This window comes from Balaenoptera borealis (genome assembly GCF_965194805.1).
Source record: "Balaenoptera borealis genome assembly, chromosome: 14".
Taxonomy (NCBI): domain Eukaryota; kingdom Metazoa; phylum Chordata; class Mammalia; order Artiodactyla; family Balaenopteridae; genus Balaenoptera; species Balaenoptera borealis.
In genome coordinates this window covers 51148332-51172702 of record NC_138875.1, presented here as the reverse complement: position 1 = coordinate 51172702, position 24371 = coordinate 51148332, and the positions used below count along the sequence as shown (strand labels likewise).

At 44.0% G+C, this 24371-nt stretch overlaps 1 protein-coding gene across 7 annotated transcripts in view; it reads left to right on the top strand.

The window, feature by feature from the left end:
* The first annotated feature begins 3234 nt into the window (after positions 1-3234).
* Positions 3235-24371, top strand: part of TTC39C (tetratricopeptide repeat domain 39C) — a 107414-nt gene continuing 86277 nt past the window's right edge. For 2 of the 7 annotated variants that reach the window (XM_082355526.1, XM_082355525.1), the window contains exon 1: positions 3240-5277. In XM_082355526.1, the coding sequence (XP_082211652.1) occupies positions 5126-5277 (152 nt within the window). In that variant the 5' untranslated portion in view covers positions 3240-5125. Of the gene's footprint in view, positions 5278-11318; positions 11382-24371 lie in introns of all 7 variants that reach the window. The other 5 variants (XM_082355524.1, XM_082355527.1, XM_082355528.1 and 2 more) reach the window with 5 other exon arrangements.

Below are 24371 nucleotides of genomic sequence, written 5' to 3'. Positions count from 1 at the left end.
CCACTCTGGGGAGCCGGTGATGAGCCGCTGCTGCTTCCACTGAAACAGATTCACATACGTGGTTATGTGAGTGGAAATGTGTCCCCCTCCTTCCTCCTATAGTCATGGGAGAAGCATAGAGGTTAGAGAGAACTGAGCCATGCCATGTGTTGTCAGTTAGTGTAGGAAAGGCTTAATGTTAGCATAATAAGGCCAGGACTGTTAGTAAGAAATGGGTAACGTTAAATGAAGAGAAGGCAAATAATTTCCTTGTTTAGATAAAAATGGGGATTCCGGATAGAAATTAATCACAGTGGAAGGTATATTTGGTTTTAGGTACTCCAGGAGAAAACCCACCAGGGCACTCCCGGACCTTTTGGCACCTTTCCCCTCCTTCATCCACGGGACCAGATCTCCTCTGCCTCGCACCCCCAACCCCCCTGCAGGACTCAGCAGACCCACAGACCTTGAAATCAGAGACAACCTCTCCCTCTATAGAGCAACAGTCGGCAGACAGAGAAGAGAAGCCGTGGACATTCACCAGAGGCTGCAGAATGCTCAAGTCATGAGAGGGACCAAGGGACAGGGAGGCTTGATTATTTCGGTAAGGAGGAGAGAGGGATGGTAGATTAGGGAACAGCAAGAACCAGTGACTAGCAAGCAGAGAGGTTAAAGGGAAGGGACGCAGGAAGAAAGGCAAAAGGAATGGGGGAGGGAGGGAGAGGGAGAGCCTCTGAAGACCAGGAGAGGACCTGAATTTCCACTCAAAGACACATCCCAATCAAGAGCTTGGACAGGAGGCCTCACTGCTTGAGCCACGCAGGGGAGGAATCTAGGCAGCAGCACAATGATCTAAACTCTAGTAAACACCAGTTTAAGCCCCCACTGTGGTCCATTGGATATTTGATTTGGGGAAAGACAGAGGAGAAGGTATCCAATGAGAAGGGAACGGTTTCCTGCTCTGTAGTCACTGCTGTAGTTTCCAGGGCAGCCTGAGTATCTTGTTGGAGACATCCATCCTGCTGGAGAAGCAGCCAGGTGGACCCCCATGGGTGCCCCCCTCCTTAGAGGCCAGCTAGTGATCCACCTGTGAGCAGAAAAGAAAGGAACCTGCCACAAAGTTTTGCATATCAACCCTTGACCTGATTTGCCTTCTAATTAAAAGCGGTTAACTAAATCTACCCTCACAAGGCTACCCGACTAAATCTGCAGTAGAGTTAAAGACTGAGTTTGATATCAAAGCTAGAGTAATATGAAAATGTAGTGACATTAATTTCCCGGCTCTCCTCCTTTTTAGAGTTCCAGACATTCTGGAAACCTGTCTTTATTTCAATTGGTAGTGCAGATTTACAAAGATACATTAAGGCATGGTTATTAGCATTACTAAAGAATTTGAATATAACCGAAGCACAAGCAAGATTTTCTTAAAGTAATATAGTCTCTAAAGGCATTTAAAATATAATTCCAGAATCCCAAAACATGTTTAGGAAGACAGGGTTAAGGGATGTTTGTTGGTTGTCTTTCTGACATCCATTTCCTGACTTCCTTTTCCTAATAGATGTGGAATTTCCCAGCCAAGGAGTTTGGATGGAATTGGTTCCACCTCCCAGATGCTGGAGAAGGCTCTGATTGGCTTAATTCAATTATAATGCCATTCCGCCCGCCGCCCCCACACACACACATACACACACTGATTGGTTTAAGGATGAGAACCTGACCACAGTCAGGCCAGTCAAAGCCAATGTGGTTCAATTAGGGGATTTTTGTTGCAGTTAAGCATTCAAGAAGCAATGCCTTCCTACTGGATGTGAAGAGGCAAGCAGGCAGCCATGGGAGCTTCCAGCTGTTTGGGGACCAGGAGAGGAGGGCCTTCTGAGAATAGAGCCACCAAGCACCAAAATGGTAGAGCTGCGAGGTGGTCAGGGGGAGAAACTGGGTCCTAGTCATAGTGTTTCAGCCCTGGACAGCCTCATTTTGGAAAACTCCATTCATGAATCAATACATTTGCTATTCTGAGCCAATTTGGGTCAGGTTTTTCTGTTACTTGAAACCAAGACATCTTATTAAAAAAATGTACCGTGTAAAGGATAATACACATGTCTAAAACTTTTCAGTGATCATTTGAACTTGGAGTTTCATTTTCATAATGAAATCTCATGAGGAACCACAAAGTACTGACAATGCCCACAAGAGGTCTATGGAAGGAAAACAGGTTCTTTCCTCCCCTTGAGAGGAAAGTGCACTGAAGACTGCATTAGTTCTGCAGAGGGTGCTGAGAATCTCGCAATTTCAAGTGCATCATGCCCTAACGTGTTCGTAATCTAGATTTTTTTCCTTTTGTAGATAATATACACCATGACCCCTTAAATATCCATCATTAGCTGCCATTATTATCCAGTGAAGAAAGCACAATCAGCCTTAATTCCCCACCTGCTAGGTGAACCTTGGGCAGGTGTCATTGCCAACTACAGCTGCGAGCATAATTACTGGTCCGTGTGTTGTCTCCCTTCAGGATCATGGGGCCCCTTTTGAATCCTCTTTGTGTCCCTCATTACAGAGCAAATATTTGAAAACGTCCATTCATGCTGCTGCTGCTAATCTAATTGTTTTGGTATGTGGTTAAATCCAGCGTGACACGTATCTGGTGTATATTACCTGGCAGAGTTATCCTCTATCCATATTGCCCCTCCCTTGCCTATTATGGGGTGCTGGGAAGTTGCACTGGACCTTGCCTCAGTCTTTCAACAGTTTAATTTCACTAAGTCTGCGTCACTGATTGTGCTAGGTTCTTGAGATGGAACTAGCCCCACAAACATGGCTTTGAGTTTGCTCACCCCTCCCCCCATCAGCTGCAGGGTCCCAGGAATAACTTGTTAACAACACCCATGGTGCCGTCAACGCCTTGACTGTTTCCCCACCTCTCCTCAAGTAATAGGGACATAGAGAACTGTGTGAGGCGGCCTTCTCCAGTTGGGGGAGTACAGGCTATCTGCTAAGTTTGGTATTGCTCTCCTGGTTTCCCTCCCTTGTTGACTAGATTGTTTCAGGGATTTGGGGGTGGATGGTTCCACAGATCCAAAGTTCAGGCAGTTTGTAAGCACTGGGCATGTTGTCAGCTCCCGTAACCACTGGCAGTATGTTCCAGTGGGGTTCCTTTCTGTGCCAGAGGCCCATGTGAGCCCCATGGACGGTATAGTACCTAAGACCCATGTTAGAGGGCCCTGCTCATCACAACATACACACACACACACACACACACACACACACACACACACATTTATTAAGGAACACATAGGCACCTCTATCACTGGGGATCTGGCACTCAGTGCTGGTTCAATGGAACCTATAACCTGTGGCAGTGCTGATGTTTGAAACTAACACTATTTTAAATCCAGTAGTGCTTGGATTAAAAAAAAAATTGGTCAACTTGTCATATCCTTCTCAGAGCACATGAGGGCAATGATTCCTCCCTTACAAAGTATTATTTCCCAGGGCTGAGAATCATCCATCATCTTGCTTCTTTTGGTGTTCTAATTTGTGGCTCCAGATGTACTCAAGAATTAGCATGGCTTTGTAACAGTTATACACGACAGCTAAGGAGTGACAACAATTCACATTACTCTTAAATTTGTATAGATGAATGTTGGGACTATAGTATGGATTGAGATATTCATGTAAGGAATGGCACAAATCACAAAACAAGTGATAGCTACTTACAGGATGAAATTATATTATTTTGTAATATTTTCTGGGATCATTTATCTTATTGATCCCATTATAATGCTGGACATGATATTTACAATTCATGGGTTATCTCGAAACCTGAACATCGTTTTAATTTTTAAAGACAATTTCGATTGTAATTGTAAATTACAATTGTAAATGCTTTGGCAGAGCAAAGTTTCTCCAAATTGAATTTAATAAACTACACTTTAAGAACTACGACGATTTAAGAAAGGTGGTTTAATTTGACATGAATAACATAATCTTGATTGTAACAACATACATAGTGATTTTGCTAAGATAAAGGTGAGAAAAACTAATTTATGGAAAAATGACAAAAATCAATTTATGGATTGTTTGCCTCCCTAATATTACGCACACACACATCACCAGCCCATCATCAGAATTTAGTCAATAATGGCTAAATTCAGTTATCTTTGGCGTTTTACTGACATTCGGTCCTACGGAAACCACAGCTTTACACTTATTTTTCTCTTCCATTGGTAAGAAAGCATAATTGTCAGGGTGAGAGTAGAACGCACAAGAACAGCTTAATTTATAACTCCTAAATATTTAGGTATATGCCATCTGGGCCACCATTTGCCTTCTTGCCCCATCTCGCAAATGCTGGTGGCGGGCCGGAGAGGGTGGGTGCCACACACCCAGGACCTCGCCGCTCCAGTTCTTCAACGCTGGGCTCGGGGCAGCTGTCGGGCAGGTGCCCGGAGGCCCCGTCCCCACCGCCCACCTCCTCGGGGATTGGCTGCCGCGGGCTAGTAGGCGGCCCAAGGGTGCGGATAAAGTTGCGGGTCTCGCGCGCGCTGCCTGCGTGGGGTTTCAGTCACTCGGGGCAAAACCGAGGCTCTCGCTGCGGCCCGGGCGGAGTTCCCTGTCCGCTCTCCGAAGCCGTCTGCCCTCTCCAGCTTCCCTGCGACTCCCGGGTCCGGCCCTTTTGGAGGAGGGGGTCAAGGGCCGGGCCCAGGGGCCTCGCTCGTGTCCGGGCAGGCTCGGCGCTCTGGCCCCGGGCTGCCGCGCGAGGGGCGCGGTGTGAGGGCCCGGGGCGGCGCGCGAGGGCTGCAGGAAGCGGGGGCGGCAGCGGCTCGGCCCCGGCTCCGGTGGGGTAGAGACACCCGGAAACGGATTCCGTTTCGGTGGCGGCGCGAGCCGCGCGCCTCGGAGGGGACGGGCGGGCGGCTGCTGAGTAATTCCCGCGGCGGCGGGAGGCGGCGGCTTGGGCGCCCACGTCCCCCGCCGCGCTGCAGCTGGACCCGGGCTCCTCCCTCCGCGCCCCGCCCGCCGCGCCCCTCCCCCGCGCCCGCTCCGGCGCGCTCCGGGCAGGTAGAGCCGGGCTCCGGGCGCGCGCGGGGGCCGCAGCAGCTGCTACCCCACCTCGCCTCGGCCCTGCGCAGAGCCTCGCGCGCCCATGGCTGGCTCGGAGCAGCAGCGGCCGCGGCGGCGGGACGACGGAGACTCGGCGGCGGCGCCCCTGCAGGACGCGGAGCTGGCCCTCGCCGGCATCAACATGCTGCTCAACAACGGCTTTAGGGAGTCGGACCAGCTTTTCAAACAATACAGGTGACTGACGCGCTCCGCTCCCCCGCCCGGCACGCGCACCTCGGGGCCGGCTCGCGCGCTTCCCTTTGCGGCCCGTCCCAGAAGCCCCCTCCCCCTCCCGTCGGTCAGTGATCCTTGGCCTTGTCGCCTTTCCCCGTGTCTTGTCCCTCTGCCTGAGCTGCAGCCGGCGCCTCTGCCACATCTCCCCTTCCGCCTCCACCCCTGCTCCGTGGTCCTTTCTCTCCGCGGGACTCGCCGCGTGTCCTCCCGGCTCCTCTCTTCCCTCACTTTCTCCCGGCCTCGCCCTCCAAGAGGGGCGCCCGGTGTTTGTCCGATTCTTTCTCATGGGTCGCCTCCCCCGCCGCCGGGTCCGGAGCCCGTTGGCTTTGAGACCTGGGACCGGATGCGATTTGAGGCAGCCGCGAGCCCGGGACTTGCAGGGTTGTGACTCCGGCTAGCGTGCTGCCTTTGTGACACGGACCACACCAGCTGCATCGTGCCTGTTTCTTGTGCCTCGCGTTACTTTGCATCGTTGTGCATTGCAAACGCTTTCCTTGTTTGAAAACAGATATGCATAACTGCCTGGCCGTGCAGGAATTAAAAAAAAAAAATCAGCCGAACTCTGCTTACTCATCTCTCTCTGCCTTTCTTCTAAAACTCAGTCCCCAAAATGAGTTGCTAATGCCTTTCAAGCGAGCGAATTTATGATGGATTTCTCTAACTTAAAGGTAGAAGAAAATGGAGGGATTCTAAATATACGGAAGAGTGGGAGGAAGCACACGTGTGTTCAGTTAATTTTTTATTCCTCTTTTTAAAAAATGAAGCAAAAGAACTGAAACCTGGTTGCTTTCTCGTGGGTGTGGGAGGAGCCTTCAATTTCTTTGGGGAGCAGAAGCATCCGCTTTCTGGTTTAGGAAGCAAGTTTGTGATTTGTCCTTCTAGTGTTGACAAGACTCAAGGATGTTGATTAGCAGCTTCCCTGTAAATGTTTAAGGGCCAATTGCTGCATTTCTTTAGAGCCGGTGGTCTGGTAGGAATTAGAGGACCAAACCAAATGTGCAGCTGTGATTGAGAGCCACGGTCTGTAAGCAAATGAGGGACGGTGGGATACAGACGCCTGAAGTTTTCAGACTTAAAAGAATGGTGGTTTCTTCCGGTGGGAGCTTCCACATGCTTAATGGCAAAGCAAGTTATCTCACAACTATAAACTTTTCACTGAGACATTTTACTTTTAAATCAGTTTTAAAAAAAAAATCTGCAAATGGAAACTTCTTAGCTTTATTCAGAACATTTTATTTTTAAAGCATTCAGTCTGATTTCAAGCCAGAGTTTCATCAAGGATTTCCAGAGGATAGATTTAAGAGACTCGTCTCACAGTGTCTCCTGTAGCTTTTTTTAGCCATCTGAGAATGTATTTCATGAAAAAAAGTTTCATTTACTGTGCTTTGACTCTTTAAAGACATAGGAATTGATGTTGTATCAGAGAGGAGTGGAGAAAGTCTCAGAGTCAAGTTTATTTTCTTCAGTTGCTGATCAAGATACGGCGCTTGCATATTTCAACACTTCTTGCCTTGAAATGTTCTGTTACTTCTTTTAATGATCTTCTTTTCCCTCTAAAGTGCTTTAACGTACTTAAATTACTACCTCATGGTTCCCATATATTGAAAGCATGAACTAAGTCATTTTGCCTCATCTAGACACGTCTGTATGCACTGTTGCTAGAGGGCAAATTTTGAGCGATAGGAAAGCTCTTCTCACAGCAAGGGCGGGAAAGATACACCTTGAAAGGTGTTTCTCTGTGGGTGTTGGGGCCGAGGGGAGGGGGAGGGGTCGGGGGGGTGCTTACGCTGGATAGCTAGGAGTTGTAGCTGTCTGCTTATATTTTGAAACGGGAACCGAGGATAAAAGAACAAGATACTGTAGTGTGTCTTCTCTGCTAAGCACAGTGCCAGGCGCATTCCCTTATATTCTCACTATTCCAGTGACAACAAAAGAGTGAGGTGTATTTTATCATGACAGTGTTGTAACGAGGCACTCAAGTCTCTGTTTAGCGTGGCCCAGGACACAAGCCCTGGTTCTAAATCCGGGGCTCTTTTCATTAAGCCATTCCTGCCTGTCCTGCCTAATTGATTATATTTTGTAATTTGTCCTGTGACCTTGTTTTCCAGCAACTTAAACTGTTTTTAGGAGTGGATAATGGTAGCATTAATCCTACCAGCTGTCCCGCAACCAGGGCTGCCATCCTAGTTGTCCACTTTTTGTAGCTGCTGACTTTGGTTTCTCAATTCGCTTACTTGCCTATAAAATGGGAATCGCGCACACCTGTAGGGTGGTGGTTAGTATTAAAAGAATTCACGGCAGCTGGCACCGCGTAAGCGCTCAATAAACACTAAGTAGCTTTTGTACCTGATGTCTTCCTCACTATTATTGTGCTTTCTTCTTGATGGCATAGTTTGAATAGAAGACAAAATGTCCTGAATGCAGGTAGCCTTTCTATTTAAAGTTAGCCTCACATAACACATTTGAAAGACTTGGGTCCTATTATGCATTGGGACACTTCTCTTCCAGTTCCAGAGTCGAATGGCCAGCTGGAAAACCCAGCAGTGATTTCGTAAGTGTTTGAGGAACACCTCTAGCTCAGTTTCTCTACAGAAGATAGAACAATTAGATTATCTCTTTTCTTAGGATTCTTTTGTCACCACCCTTCCTATTGTAGTAAAAATTCCAGAATCCTATCGTTAGTTTAACAGTAGAAACATTTTGTGCCTAGTGTAACAATAACACTTAAAGAAACTTAAAGCAAGAAGGTCACTTTCTCTTGCCACGTTACTAGGATGATAAAAGTTTCACCAACAGCTACCTAATGAGAAAATGGTTACTTGGCCATTCTGAATTAATGGAAAGCTGGGATTGTATAATTCAGATATTGTACATATAGGAGTTAAAAATATATGCACAGTAGAGGCTTTCTTTTGAGATATGAGACTCCGTAGTTGGGATTTCAAAATGTAGCTGCCACTTCTGTTGTAACTGTAGTAGTAGTGTAACAGGCTACCCTATTGTTGATGCTCAGCCCCCATCATGCACTTGGAGATGTGTTCCCAGAGGTTGGGGCACATTGGTGCTGCTTTAAGCCCAAGGATATACCTTTGTAAGTTTGTGATCCTGACCATCTGAAATCACATTCCTCGTGTTGGTCGGGGGGCTCAGTGCTCTCATTCAGCAGTGTTCACTCCATCTCCCACACACATACACACTCTCACTGTTAACGACGTTCATGTGTGTGACACACACTCAGACCTGTAGGTACTCAGGCTCGTGATAAAAGATAGGCTGTGGTTATGTGCACGAGACAGGCACTAGGTTTTCAGGTGTTGAGGTGAGGTGCAGGTTAAGATTGGCTGGTGGGGAGGCTGGGAGACATAGCCTGTAGGACTGGAGAGAAGGAATGTGTAGCCCAGCTTGAAGGAAAATTTTCCAGAGGATCTGTTGCTGAGCGCCATGATGGGGTGAAAGTGAGTAAGTTGAAGGAGAAGGAGTTGAGGTGGGGGAGGGGAGGAGAGGAGAACGTGAGCGGAGGTGGGTGGAAATGGAACTCTGGGAGAGGAGATGTGAAATGGCTTCTGGAGAAGGAGGGTGAGAGCTGCCAGCTGATTAGTGTTATTTGATTGTCACTTTGGATGGTTTTTCTACACTTGATTTTTCTTAGATCCGCTGGTTGGTCCATGTTTGCTGGGAGTCAGCTCTGCCTTTCAGGGTTTTTAGTTAACTCATGCTCTCCGATGACTGTCATCCTTCACAGTGTGGCCGTCACATCTGTAATTAACACCTGGCTCCTTGGGCCTCAGGATCCTAATGTCACCATCTTTTTCTCTTTTTGGCTTGAGATACTACTTTTTTAATGGAAGGACTAGTAGAGGTGAAACACACTGAACTCTGAGGAGAACAGAAGACATTTGGAGCTCCTGGCCCAAAGAGCTTTGTGGTTCTTATTTCATAAGCGTGGCATTTCCTGTCTCTCCTCCCCTTCAGGTCACCATCTCCATCTGCTTTAACTGACCCTAAAACATCTGCATTGTTTACCCCTGCCAACATGACTACGACTTTCTGGCTGTAGATATTATTAAAAAGCCCTGTTTGGTCATTGTCAACTCAAACAAAAAGCATGTAATGGTTAAAGTGAATGATCACTGATGATAAATATGCATAAAGAAGGTCTTGATATAGAATTAGTGCATAGTCGGTATTACGAATTGTGATATTTTTCTTTTCCACTTTATTTTAAAGTATGAAAACGGCGAAAATGTATTAAAAACAAAAAGCAAGAAAAATTCACGGTAACGTGTATGTTTAAAATGAATGTATGGATCCTAAATTGTTTAACACAGTTTATGGTACACATGACCAAGCAGTAGGACACGTGGCCTTATTTGTGAGCGTGTTGATTATGGAACCAGTCTTACCATAGAGATGGCTCAGTAGAATCCAGGGATTGCAGACTAGGCCCCGTGGGCCAAATCTGGCTGGCTGGTTTTGTAAATAAAGTTTTATTGGGACACAGCCAGACTCGCTTATTTATGTATCATCTCTGTGAATAGCTATGCAGAGCCTACAGCCTGCAAAGCCTAAAATATTGACTCTCCAGCCCCTTACAGAAAGAGTTTGATGACCCCTGGTACAAACCATAGTTCTCCCTGGAAAAACTCAAAAGGCTTGTGTAACTGAGCCAGTAGGCGTCTGAGCCTCTTGTGTGCCCAGCACTGTGTCAGATGCTCTGGACGCCAGGGAGAGCTTGCCGGCTGCCCTTGTTTTCTGCATGATCTGGCTGCTCCCAGAGCCAGGGTGCCTGGGCCTCGTTGCCAGAGTCCCTGGAGAGTCCATAGGTGCAGAAATGCAGGAAGAGGAGAAGCGATGGAAAGCAGAAATGGTGTAGGGAACTGAAGGCAGGGAGGAAACTCAGCTGCTGCCTTTTTCCATCCTCCTCAGCTCAGCAGTGTGTTTGTAAAAAGGCTGATTTTTTTCCCCCCAACTATTGCACTGTCTGAAAAGATCCCAATTAAAGTTTCATTTGGCTTAATTGGAATTTTTTTAAAAAAAGTGCAGCTGCCTGTAGGATAACGGGAGAGTTTATATAGGAAATTGTCAGAAAAAAGTGACCACCTGTACCGCGGGGGTGGGGGGGCCTGAGGTGCTCTTTCCTCTCGTTACATGGAACACCCTGTGGACCCCCAAACACACCATTGTGTTTCAGGGCTTAGACAGTTTGCACAGACTTTTTAGCTCCTAAAATCCCATTTTTCACACCCCAGTCTCCTCTGCCAGGGTCACCCTCCTACTTACCCAGCAACAGCAGGGGGGGAATTTGAAGAGACCCATGCTGAGAAGTCCAGGAGAGGAGAGAGGATAAGAGAAGCACAGAAAGTAGATGGCTGTTATTTCAAAACTTTGTTTAGCACCGCCTCTGCCCCGTGCAAGGGGCTGGGGTTACCCGGGGAGGAACTCATCTCCGTCTTAGACTTTTTCCTCCACTTACTCCGTCCCTTAAATTTGCAGTACGCTGTTCAGCTGGTAACAGGTCCGGCTTGGGATTGAATAGGTCTTTGTGGGCTAACCTGGGGATCCAGTCGCCACTTTGAAGCCTTGTTATTCGGAGAAATGCATCCCAGTTTCTGAACAAGTGACTTTGCATGCATGTTTTTTGAGGTATAGTTGTCATGCAACACCCTAGTTTCAGGTGTGCAACATGATGATGTGATGTTTGTATATATTGTGCAGTGATCACCACAATAAGTCTAGTTAACACTTGTCACCATACATAGTTACAAACACATGTTCTAGAAAGCTGTTCGTAAATTTGCTGTCTAGATGTGTGTGAATGACTTCTGACGTCTGATTTGAAGATGGAGACTGGGTTCTTCTTTGTGTGTAAAGGTGGTTGCTGGTTGGCCGTCTCCGCCCTTTTCCTCCTAGCTAAGGTTGCTTTCTCCATCTCTTCCTTCTTGCTCAAGAATTTCAGAACACAAGAAATAGATATACAACAGGGAGTTACTCTTGTCTTACAGGAAAATGGTCCGTTATGATGGAGAAAGCCCTTAGAGAAGGTCCACCGTGTTCAGGACACAAAGGTGAGAAGTGTTTCCCTGCTTCGAGCAGGCATTGCTCACTTAATACCTTTAAATCTGCTGCAGAAAGAGTCACTTTAACACTCAGTCTTATCCAAGCTGTAATATCTGTGGAATCACTGGTTTAGGTAACTTATTTTTCCTAACGATGCATCAAAATAAACACGTAATGGTAAATACTAGGTGGCACTTTCTCTGTGCCAGGCCGCACGTCAGCACTCCCCATGTGTTAATCCTCACTTTATCCTCCCCACAGCTCTGTGAGGGGTGCTCTTGTCACCTCTTACGGGGGGCTGGGGGGAAGCACAGTGACATTGGATGACCTGCCCAAGGTTTCACAGTAAGTGGGAGAGCTGGCTTTGAACCCAGGGTGTCCGGCTGCAGAGCCTGAGTGTTTAACCCCAGCACTACACTATCTCGCTTCTGTAGCTCTTACACTATGAGGAGTTTACCTGTGTGCTGCTAATGTCATTTTGGGGTTAGTTTCCCCAGAAATCTGCAAACCACACTCTGATACCCACAGGCGATCTGATAAACCACCAGAGAGGTCTGTCCACAGGGAGTATGTCACCCGAGCTTTAGATGCTCTGTGGCTCCCAGCTGGCCTCAGGATGAAGTCCGAGGTCTTGGCTTGGCATAGGATGTGCTCTGATCTGTCCTGTCTGCTTCCCTGCCTCCCTCCTGCCTCTTTCTAGGTCCCTTCCAAGTTAGTCGTGCTGGAGGCTTTTGTGTTATCTAACTAGTTCTGACTGGTCATTCAAGACACAGCTCAGATTTCCATGAGAAGGCGGTGGCGCTCCTGCAGCATCCTTCCGCCTCTTTATCCAGCACTGTGATGTACGGGCATCGTTTACACGGCTGCCTGTCTGGGCCAGAGGGCCGAGATGGGTAGACTTCTCGTCGGGTGGTCCTGACCTTCCTGAGGTCGCTGCGGTAATGTGGGGTCCAAGAGGTTTTATAGGCATGTCAGCTCCCCTTTATTTGCACGTGCAGCCCAGGGGTAGCGCCCTTTAGGAGCCTTGATTCCTCAAACCCCTCCTGCATTCTGATGTGCAGTGGACATGTCTGGACCCAGTGGAGGGGCTCCGAGCACCCCCTGAACTGATGCTCAGCTTCTCAAAACGCAGGTAGCAGGACTCCTGTCTGGCTCTTCAGCCTCTTCCCTTTGGTGCATCCAGGCTGCCCAGTGCATAGTGTGGGGCGATGGGGAGCAGAGCTGCCGCCAAGCACATGCTAGTCTTGACAGGTGCCATCAAAGGGAAATCGGAGGCTCCGATGAGGTCTCCTGCTTCTGAAGTGGCCATGGGTCTCAGCTGCACCTGGCCTGGGCAGGTGTAACTCTGGACGTCGTAGCTCTTCGACTGAGCTGTCCTCCACCCCATGTTGTCTCTGGTCAGGCAGAGGCCTACCCTCACTGGCCAGCCCTTCCACTGCTCCCGTCAGCCTCCCCCGGCGCTCTGCGTTACCCCGGGTGGTGGCGGCATGACGTGCTGGTGTTACTTGCCTCTCTCTGGCAGGAGTCTAGCTTCTCGACTCCACGATCCCTGTCCTGAATTTCAGGAAGAACTGGTCTCTGGAAGAACTTGGAGGTTGGGAGGGGAAGCTTTCCAGACGGATGGCTCTCGAGTCTCTCAAATCTAATGCCCTTTCTTTGTAACAGATATAATATTGTGTAATTCCCCTTCTGTGATCCTAAAATGAAATTGACAGATGAAATGACCTGTCCACACATACAATGTCTAAAAGTCAGTAGAATGCCCAAATAGTATCATAAAGGAGAAGTAAAAAGAAATTCATAACACAAAATTACACGTATTTCAAAATGTAAATGCTCAGCACACCTTCATCAGAAGACGAACTAGTTAGGTGCTTGCACCTGTGTACAGTGAATAAATTTGGATTTAAGAGATGGTCAGAAGCTATTCCATAGTAGAAAAATGAGAGAGTAGATACACTTGACATAAAAGAAGTAACAGATGACACTTTTCTGTGTCTGTTAAGAGAAAACGGGGAAACAGCCTTAAGTGAAGTAGCATGATATGCCAAGGCAAACCACAGACTGTTGACGTGGAGAAAATGAGGAAGCGTTTTTGCAGTGAACCAGGCTGCCCGTGTCAGGGTATTGTCAGCATAATTAATTCCCTGCGTTAGGACGTGGGATGTGTGCTGACAAAGCGTCTCAGAAAACAGATCTCCCATCTTTAAATCCCTCCCCAGACCCAGTACTTTGGAGACCAAAGCCCTTAATAGATTTCTAGGATTTGAGGATGAATTGGAAAAAGTTTATAGGGAAGTTGGGATGGGGGGTGGGGTGGGAGGTGTGTCACCCCAAGGACAGTATCAGAGTAAGGTAGAAAAATAAGAAACCCCAAATAAATTCTCTGTGCAGTTCTCCTGATATAAATTTCAGTGTGCTACAGATTCTTAATAGATGGCAAAAATGAAATTTATTAATGAAAATCCTTGATATCCAGTATTTCATGGGTCTTTAATAACTTGGCTTTAAATATATGTAAAGGAGTTTTCAACATCCCTTTGAAATTCTGGCATGTGATAGCTGCAGACGCGGGCTAGTGTAGCTGTGGTGTGTTGGCAGCTCAGATACCGCAAGCAGTGTGGCTGTTACTGACATAGTTTTCTACAGTTGTGAGATCTTGAGAAAGGGTATATTTAAACAGGACAGAATGATTTTGTGCTTGTAAGTCAGTGGCAGTGGATTTTAGAACTAAATAATGGAAAACAGTTTCATACACGTGGATTTCCAGACCTTCAGAGGTTGTGTGGGATATGGGGTGATACTTGGGACTCTCAAGCACATTGAGGATGTCTGGGGTCCTTGGCCCATTCTGCTGCCGTCATCGTGTCACCCCAAAACGGCCCCCACAGATTTCCAGAACACCTCCATTGAGAGGTACTGGGCTTGGGGTGTAGGGCTCAAGATCAGGTTCGGTCTCTGCAGCTGAAATCCTGGGGCGCTCGGAGCAGCAGCAAGGGGAGGCAAGCCCCGGCTGGCAGGGCTGCTGCAGAGGGTACGTGCTGGAGGAGGCAGTGCCCCCAGTGTGTCTGTGATCCTGAGTGTGAGGGCAGAGTGCACGGCGGGGTTCCTCCAGTGTTGGCCTCACCGGTTGCTGTCTCTAAACCGCCAGCGTTTCCAGGTCACACACGGCTGCTTCTAGGGCTCTTAGAGCTCCAGGAAGGGATGTCAGCACAGGTTCTTCTGTCCCTCCAGGGGGATGGAGAGCCACTGGGGCCCCTTCCCTTCTTTATTCTCATTGCGGAGCCAGCATGCAGGACCTGTGTCTTTCCAGCCTCAACCCCGCCGTCAACTGCATCCCGTAGTACATGTTAGCTCAACCTGTTTTTTAGATGCTTGATTGTACCATTGTATTCCTTCTGGGTGGAGCTTTTCTAGGACGTGAATCTGAGCATGATGCGTCTCTTTCTGGCTTCCCATGGTTAATAAGCATTATTTGCTGTTCTTCCCACTTTGGCCTCCTTATCTAGATAGACGCCTTTTGCTTCGGAATTCACTTCCTTGCCTCATGGCTACAGCAGCCCTCCTTCAGGTTTTACTTCCATGATGTAAGTCATTCACCAGATAAACAGATTTTTAAATGTTTGTATCACTTCATCTCTATCAAGTAAAATTTTTGGTACTATTCTAACTGGACAGAAAATGACATTTTGTATTCAAATCCAAGTTGAATTTACTAAATGACAGAAATTTGGGTTTTGAGAGGCAATTGGATTAAATGGAAATCCATGCTGCATGGCCGCTGTGGGACTGCTTGCAGGATAATGAGTCACTGTCAAGGCTTCAAGTGTTTTTACTCTCTTCATTTTGAATAGTGAATTGCAAAATCTCTAGTTATGTATTACTGTCAGCTCATCTCTGGAGCAAAAAGGAACTTGATATCTTTGTGTCTTGTTAATCATGCTCACCCTCAAATTTATTGGGGTCTAAAATAAAGAAGCACGTTGAATCCATCAGTTGCATACTTGTCTGATGTTGTGACTCTTGAACGCCTCTTGAAGGCGAAATGGGGCTGGCTTTTGTAGAACTGCAGTTGTTGGAGAAATTGGCTGTCTCCTGGACAATAGCAAGGTTTGCAACAACTTAATTGCTCAGAAAAGAACAAGAGTTTATATTTGGAATGCCATTTGCTTCAGCTCTCAACCACGGGCATCCACAAGTTTTTTGGTCTTTCTGTATTGATGATTGATGAGACACTCATTACCTTGAATTACTAAAATTACAAATTGAGCTGGAAATTACTCCTCTTGAAATATCACAGGGAAAAAATGAGGGAAGGGCCACGGGAGAGTGGAAACAGCTGTCTGAAGTAGTTTAGCCAAGTGTCAGGACCTGCTGTGGTGAAATTCCAATGGATTCTTGTTCTGGAGCAATTACCAATGTAAAAATAGCAACAAATGACAGAATGGTTTGAGTGGTTTTTGTATCCCTTGTGTGGCATCTTGGATCAGAGCTGGGCTTATGAGAGAGGGTAGTTGAGGCTAACTTGAAACTGTGAGCTTTTCTTTTGATAGAAGAATGTTGTTTTATCTCAAAGTAAAACAAAACCTCATCAAGGAGCTATTCAGTTCAAGTCTAAGTTTATAGTTAAGGAAGCTTATGAATAATGAACTAAACCCAAATGAAATTTTCCTGCCCTATGCTCCGCTGAAAACTAAAGGAAAAAGTAGGTGCTTTGGTGAGAGACACTTTCTTATGAAGTTCAGAGTTGTTTACTGAGCACTAGTTTACTAAAATTTTATTATGAAGAGTAAGTCTCTAGTTTCACTTTGAAATGCTTTTTTAACTGAAAAATAGAGAAATCTCCTAAAATTTCCAAGTGATTATCTAAGATAACTTAGTGTTTGAATTGCTTGTCTAAACAGCTGAGTGTGTTTAATCCTCAAAGTGTTCATGCAGTTTGTGGATTATTGCCACACATAATAAAAGGACCCTGTGATAATTTAAAGATGAGAAAATTAATGAAAATACAGTCAATTTTGTTACTTAAAAATTAAGCCTTTTTGAACAGGTGATTGGAAAGGCTTTTTAGCTAGCTGATAATATTTGGTTTGGATGATCTCTTTTTAAGTTGCTTATCAGTGCTGGTTCCATCTGCTGTTAATGTAGAAGGGAGATGATTGAGTTGATTATCTATTTGTATGATTTAAGATAGAGAAGGAACTAAATACTGATGAGTTGGGAAGATATTTGATACACGTTAATGACACAATTAGAAAAACTGTAGGGAAAAATTGACTTTATTTAGCCTGATGAGTTATTTTCAGAATACATCAGTAACTCTAAATGAGCCTCAGGCTTTAGCAATAAACGAATACGAATTAGCAAAGCTAGAGAGGAATCAGAATAAAGAAGTGTTACAGTCATACAATCACACAGCAGACTTGGTCTTTGCTTGCATTACTGATCAGGCAGAGAACGGCAGCGAATGGTAATCAAGTGGGTGATCAGTGCTTACCGTTAACACACGCTGTGATTCGTGAATTTTACCCTTAATCCCAGTTCTCGCAGCAGCCCTGAGGATAAGTATTACCACTGTCACTTTGCTTGGGACAAAGTGAAGTCTTACCGAACCCAAGTTAAGAAGATTTTGAGTGGGAGATCTGGCCCCAACCCCAGAGCGTATGCTGTTTCCCCTGCTTCCTCTGAAAAGAACCCTGTTGTTGTGCTGCTTGGCATCGCCCAGCGGTCTCGCAGGTCACTTGTTTAGCCTCATGGTCTCCTGCACATCTGCGCTTCTGATGTTCCCAAGCTCAGTGGGTGGCACCACTTGCAGCAAGGTTATAGACTCCAGAAGTCTTGAAGGTCCTCTAGGCACCTCTCTTCCTCACCTTCTGTGTCTGCCAGTTTTCCTTCCTGAGTATCTCTTGAGTCCGTTCACTTCTCTTCACCACCACCTCGTCCAAGTCACCGCTCCTTGGACAATTGCAGAGCCCAGCCGGCTTCCTCTTTTCCTCTCTGTCCCTCCTCCACCCCCACCAGAGGGATCTTTTTGTGTCTAATTATATTGCCTCTGCTAAGAACCCCTTCATGGCCTCAGTGGTAGGCTGAAAAATGGTCCTCCAAAAGATATCCATATCTTAATCCCTGGAACCCACTGAGTGTTAACTTAGATGGCCACAAAAAGGGTCTTTGCAGGCGTGATTAAGTGAAAGATTTTGAGATGGGAAGATTATCCTGGATTATCTGGGTGGATAGCCAATCCTCCTGGATTGGATAGATGCAATCACACATATCTTTGTAAGAGGGAGGCAGAGGGAGATTTTATACGCATAGAGAAGACTGCTCTGAAAACACGAAAACAGAGCAGAGAGAAGAAATTTGAAGACATTAGCCTTGAAGATTGGAGTGATGGCAGCCACAAGCCCAGGAATGCAGGCAGTCCCCGGAAGCTGGAGTAGTCAAGGCATGGATTCTCCCTAAAGCCTCGAGAGAGAGCCCAGCCCTGCCCACACCTTGATTTCAGCCCAGGGAAACTGTTTTCAGACTTCTGGCCTCCAGAACTGGGAGAGGAAAAATTTCTATTGTTTTAAGCCACCAAGTTTGTGACAATTTATTACAGCAGTCCCAGGAAATTAAAATAACCTCCTCCTGCTTTCAGGATCAGGACCAGAATCTCTGACAGCATCTCTGTGGTATGGCTTGGCCCTGCTTGGTTTGGCCCTTGACCATTTACTGCTTAATCCTTTTTTTCATATATTTTAAAATAATTTCACTGTGTTGCTTCTAGGCTCGGGCTGTACAAAGCCAAAGAAGCTCATGCTACAAAATAAGCTTATAACTCCTCTTTTCATATGGTGGTTTATGTAAAAATGGAAAAGTAAAATAGCTTTAAATTGACAATGATTTTCGTTTTAACAAGCTTTAGAATCGATATTAACCTTCATTTAAAATATCAACACTTTGGTCAGTCATGTCACTCTGTAGCCTTATGTTGCATGGCTGTGCCCTTCCCTTACTCTGACTTCTAGTCACTCTGACTTCTTTCAGATTCTTGAAGATTCTCTAAGAATCACGTTCCTTTCCTCTGGGCTTCTTACCTCAGTTTGTAATTATACACGTACAGCACTCGCTTTGCTTGGTTCTAATATGCATGGATTTCAGTTACCAGAGGTTAGTTAAATAACCAGTACCCCCCAAAACACGGTTCACATTTCAGTTTCACCTGTGTGTGTACTGTGAGTAACTATACACAAGCTGCTAGCTCTTCAGCCCACAAATCACCACGGATGTAACAGATGCACATCATGCTCAGTGGCCAGTCACATCACTTGTTTCAGAGTCTGCCTGTCATTGAGCGCTGCACATCCCTTATTCAGTTCCCACACAGACAGCAGAGTATATTGTTGTTGCCTCTTTGTCTCATAGTGATAAACCCACATGACATTTTACAAAAACAGCTGTTTGAAAGAGGGATTTGACCAACGAAGATGAAAGTGCAGCAGAGAAAAAGGTGATCATGCTGGAAATGAAGTTTGAATCAAATATGAATGGAGTTATAGAAGGAATCGCTAACCTGGGATTGTTGTCTCTGCCATTGAGACTCCCACGGGTGCCCAGTGGAGGCGAGCTTATCAACACAAAGGAGGAGCGTGGTCATAAGGGAAAAGATGAGGATGTCCCAGAGGAGGTGATGAATGTAAAACTTCACATTAAAGGAATCTCAGAAATACTTCACAATGTTGAAGGCACAAAGGCCACAATGTTGGAAGCTGATCCAGACTTGGTAAGAAGGACGACAATTCACCAAGGCATAGTAGCAAAAATACTCGCTCTGCATCACGAGTTATATGACAGAAAAAAAGCAAGTACTGTTCAAACGCTCTTGATACATATTTTACAGAGAAGTAAAACACTTTAATGCTCAGTGTTTCTGAGCATTAAATGTTTTCAATTACAGGCTACTAAGTAAATGTAAATTTTACTATTTTTAATTTTCCTATACATTTAAAACTGATAGTAAGTTTTTAAGGTTTAAAAAATTTTAAATTGTGAAATATACATAAGATAAAACTACCATTTTAACCATTTTTAAGAGTATAGTTCAGTGGCATTAAGTAAAATTACATTGTTGTGCAGCTGTCCCCATCATCCATCTCCAGAACTTTATCTTTCCAACCTGAAATTTGTACCCATTAAACTCTTCATTTCCTCCTCTCCTCAGTCCCTGGCAATCACCCTTCAATTTTATTTCCCTGGATTTGATGATCCTAGGAACCTCATATACGTGGAATCATAAGTATTTGTCCTTTCGTGGCTGGCGTGTTCACTTAGCATGTCTTTAAAGTTCCATCCATGATATAAAATGTGTTAGAATTTCCTTCCTTTTAAGGCAGAATAGTGTGTGTGTGTGTGTATGTATCACATTTTGTTTATCGATTCATCCATCGTCAAAGGACATTCGGGTTGCTTCCATGTTTTAGCTATTGTGAATAATGCTACTATGAACATGGGTATACATGTCTCTTTGAGACCTTGTGTTCAACTTTGGGAGGTATATGCCCAGAGTGGAATTGCTGGATCGTAGGATAATTCTATTTTTAATTTTTTGAGGAACTACCATACTGTTTTCCATAGTGGCGGCACCATTTTGCATTCTCATCAACAGTGCACAAGGGTTCCAGTTTCTCCACATCCTTGCCAACACTTACTATTTTTTTCTAACTTTTTTTTTTTTCATTAGCCATCCTAATGGGTGTGAAGTGATATCTCATTGTGGTTTTGATTTTTATTTCCCTAATGATTCGCGACGTTGAGCATCTTTTCATGTGATTATTGGCCATTTGTATATCTTCTTTGGGGCAGTCTCTAGTCATGTCTTCTGCCATTTAAAAAAAAATCTTTAAAATTTTTATTTTATATTGGAGCATAGTTGATTAACAATGTTGTGTTAGTTTCAGGTGTACAGCAAAGTGATTCAGTTATACATATACATGTACCTATTCTTTTTCAAATTGTTTTCCCATTTAGGTTATTACGGAATATTGAGCAGAGTTCCCTGTGCTATACAGTAGGTGCTTGTTGGTTATTTTTTTTAAATACAGTAGTGTGTACATGTCAATCCCAAACTCCCAGTCTATCCCTCTCGCCACTCATCCCCCCAGTAACCATAAGTTTGTTCTCTAAGTCTGTGAGTCTGTTTTGTAAATAAGTTCATTTGTATAATTTTTTTTAGATTCCACATATAAGTGATACCATATGATATTCGTCTTCCTCTGTCTGACTTCACTTAGTATGATAATCCCCAGGTCCATCTGTGTTGCTGCAAATAGCATTATTTCATTCTTTTTTATGGCTGATTAATATTCCATTGTTTATATGTACCACATCTTCTTTATCCATTCTTCTGTTGATGGGTATTTAGGTTGCTTCCATGTACTGGCTATTGTAAACAGTGCTTCAATGAACATTGGAGTGCATGTATCCTTTTGAACCATGTTTTTCTCTGGCTGTATGCCCAGGAGTGAGATTACTTGATCATATGGTAGCTCTGTTTTTATTAAGGAACCTCCATACTGTTCTCCATATGGCTGTTACCAGTTTACATTCCCACAACAGTCTAGGAGGGTTCCCTTTTCTCCACACCCTCTCCAGCATTTATTGTTTGTAGACTTTTTGATGATGGCCCTTCTGACTGGTGTGAGATGATATCTCATTGTAGTTTTGACTTGCATTTCTCTAATAATTAGCGATGTTGAGCATCTTTTCATCTGCCTCTTGGCCATCTGTATGTCTTCTTTGGAGAAAGGTCTATTTAGATCTTCCCCCCATTTTTTGATTGGGTTTTTTTTTTTTTCGGTACTGAGCTGCATGTGCTGTTTGTAAATTTTGGAGACTAATCTCAGTCTCATCATTTGCAAATATTTTCTCCCATTCTGTGGGTTGTCTTTTTGTTTGGTTTCCTTTGTTGTGCAAAAGCTTTTGAGTTTAATTAGGTCCCATTTGTTTACTTTTGTTTTTATTTCCATTACTCTAGGAGACAGCTTGAAAAAGATATTACTGTGATATCTTTTATGTCATAGAGTGTTCTGCCTATGTTTTCCTCTAAGAGTTTTATATTATCTGTTCTTACATTTAGGCCTTTAATCCATTTTGAGTTTATTTTTGTGTATGGTGTTAGGGAGTGTTCTAATTTCATGTTTTTTACATGTGGCTGTCCAGTTTCCTCAGCACCATTTATTAAAGAGACTGTCTTTCCTCCATTGTATAGTCTTGGCCTCCTTTGTCGTAGACTAATTGATCATAGGTGCATGGGTTTATTTCTGGGCTTTCTAACCTGTTCCATTGATTTATATTTCTGTTTTTGTGCCAGGACCATACTGTCTTGATTACTGTAGTTTTGTAGTATAGTCTGAAGTCAGGGAGCCTGATTCCTCCAGCTCCGTTTTTCTTTCTCAAGATTGCTTTGGCTATTCGGAGTCTTTTGTGTCTCCATACAAATTTTAAGAGTTTTTTTCTAGTTCTGTGAAAAATGCCATTGGTAATTTGATAGGGATTGCATTGAATCTGTAGATTGCCTTGGGTAGTATAGTCATTTTGACAATATTGATTCTTCCAATCCAAGAACATGGTATATCTTTTCATCTGTTTCTGCCATCTGTGATTTCTTTCGTCAGTGTCTTATAATAAATTTTTTGAGCACAGGTCTTTTGTTCCTTCCGTAGGTTTATTCCTAGGTATTTTATGCTTTTTGATGTGATGGTAAATGGGATTGTTTCTTTAATTTCTCTTTCTGATCTTTCATTGTTAGTGTATAGAAGTGAAACAGATTCTGTGTATTAATTATGTATCTTGCAACTTTACCAAATTCATTGATGAGCTCTAGTAGTTTTCTGTTAGCATCTTTAGGATTTTCTGTGTATAGTATCATGTCATCTGCAAATAGTGGCAGTTTTACTTCTTCTTTTCCTATTTGGATTCCTTTTGTTTCTTTTTCTTCTCTGATTGCCATGGCTAGGACTTCCAAAACTATGTTGAATAAAAGTGGTAAGAGTGGACATCCTTGTCTTGTTCCTGATCTTAGAGGAAGTGCTTTCAGCTTTTCACTATTATTTGTTCTTTCTCTGGTTGATGTTAGCTGTAGGCTTGTCATGTATGGTCTTTATTATGTTGAAGCATGTTCCCTCTATGCCCATTTTTCTGGTGAGTTTTTATCATAAATGGGTGTTGAGTTTTGTCAAAAGCTTTTTCTGCATCTATTGAGATGATCATACGGTTTTTTTTTTAACATCTTTATGGAGTATAATTGCTTTACAGTGGTGTGTTAGTTTCTGCTTTATAACAAAGTGAATCAGTTATACATATACATATGTTCCCATATCTCTTCCCTTTTGCGTCTCCCTCCCTCCACCCTCCCTATCCCACCCCTCTAGGTGGTCACAAAGCACCGAGCTGATCTCCCTGTGCTATGTGACTGCTTCCCACTAGCTATCTATTTTACATTTGATAGTGTATATATGTCCATGCCACTCTCTCACCCTGTCACATCTTACCCCTCCCCCTCCCCATATCCTCAAGTCCATTCTCTAGTAGGTCTGTGTCTTTATTCCCGTCTTGCCACTAGGTTCTTCATGACCTTTTTTTTTTTTTTTTCCTTAGATTCCATATATATGTGTTAGCATACTGTATTTGTTTTTCTCTTTCTGATTTACTTCACTCTGTATGACAGACTGTAACTCCATCCACCTCACCACAAATACCTCCATTTCGTTTCTTTTTATGGCTGCGTAATATTCCATTGTATATATGTGCCACATCTTCTTTATCCATTCATCTGATGATGGACACTTAAGTTGCTTCCATGTCGATCATACGGTTTTTATTCAGTTTGTTGATGTGGTGTATCACTCTGATTGATTTGTGGATATTGAAAAATCCTAGCATCCCTGGGATAAATACCACTTGATCATGGTGTATGATCCTTTTAATGTGTTGTTGGATTCAGATTGCTAGTATTTTGTTGAGGATTTTTGCATCTGTGTTGATCAGTGATACTGGTCTGTAATTTTCTTTTTTTGTGGTATCTTTGTCTGGTTTTGGTATCAGGGTGATGGTGGCCTCATAGAATGAGTTTGGGAGTATTCCTTCCCCTGCAGTTTTTTGCAGTAATTTCAGAAGGATAGGTGTTAACTCTTCTCTAAATGTTTGATAGAATTTGCCTGTGAAGCCATCTTGTCCTGGACTTTTCTTTGTTGGAAGTTTGTAATCACAGTTTCAATTTCAGTACTTGTGATTGGTCTGTTCATATTTTGTTTCTTCCTGGTTCATTCTTGGGAAATTGTACCTTTCTAAGAATTCGTCCATTTCTTCCAGGTTATCCATTTTATTGGCATAGAGTTGCTTGTAGTAGTCTCTTATGATCCTTTGTATTTCTGCAGTGTCTGTTGAAACTTCTCCTTTTTCATTTCTAGTTTTATTGATTTGAGCCCTCTCCCTTTTTTTCTTGATGAGTCTGGCTAACGGTTTATCAATTTTGTTTATCTTTTCAAAGAAACACCTTTTAGTTTCATTGGTCTTTTCTATTGTTTTCTTCGTTTCTATTTCATGTATTTCTGCTCTGATCTTTAATGATTTGTTTCCTTCTACTAACTTTGGGTTTTGTTTGTTCTTTCTCTGGTTGCTTTAGATGTAAGGTTAGGTTGCTTATTTGAGATTTTTGTTTCCTGAGGTAAGATTGTATTGCTATATACTTCCCTCTTAGAACTGCTTTTGCCGCATCCCATAAGTTTTGGTTAGTCATGCTTTTGTTTTCATTTGTCTCTATGTATTTTTTGATTTCCTCTTTGATTTCTTCAGTGATCCGTTGGTTGGTTAGTAGCATATTGTTTAGCCTCCACGTGTTTGTGTTTTTTACAGTTTTTTTTTTCCTTGTAGTTGATTTCTGGTCTCATAGTATTGCAGTTGGAAAAGATGACTGAAAGGATTTCAGTTTTCTTAAATTTACCAGGGCTCACTTTGTG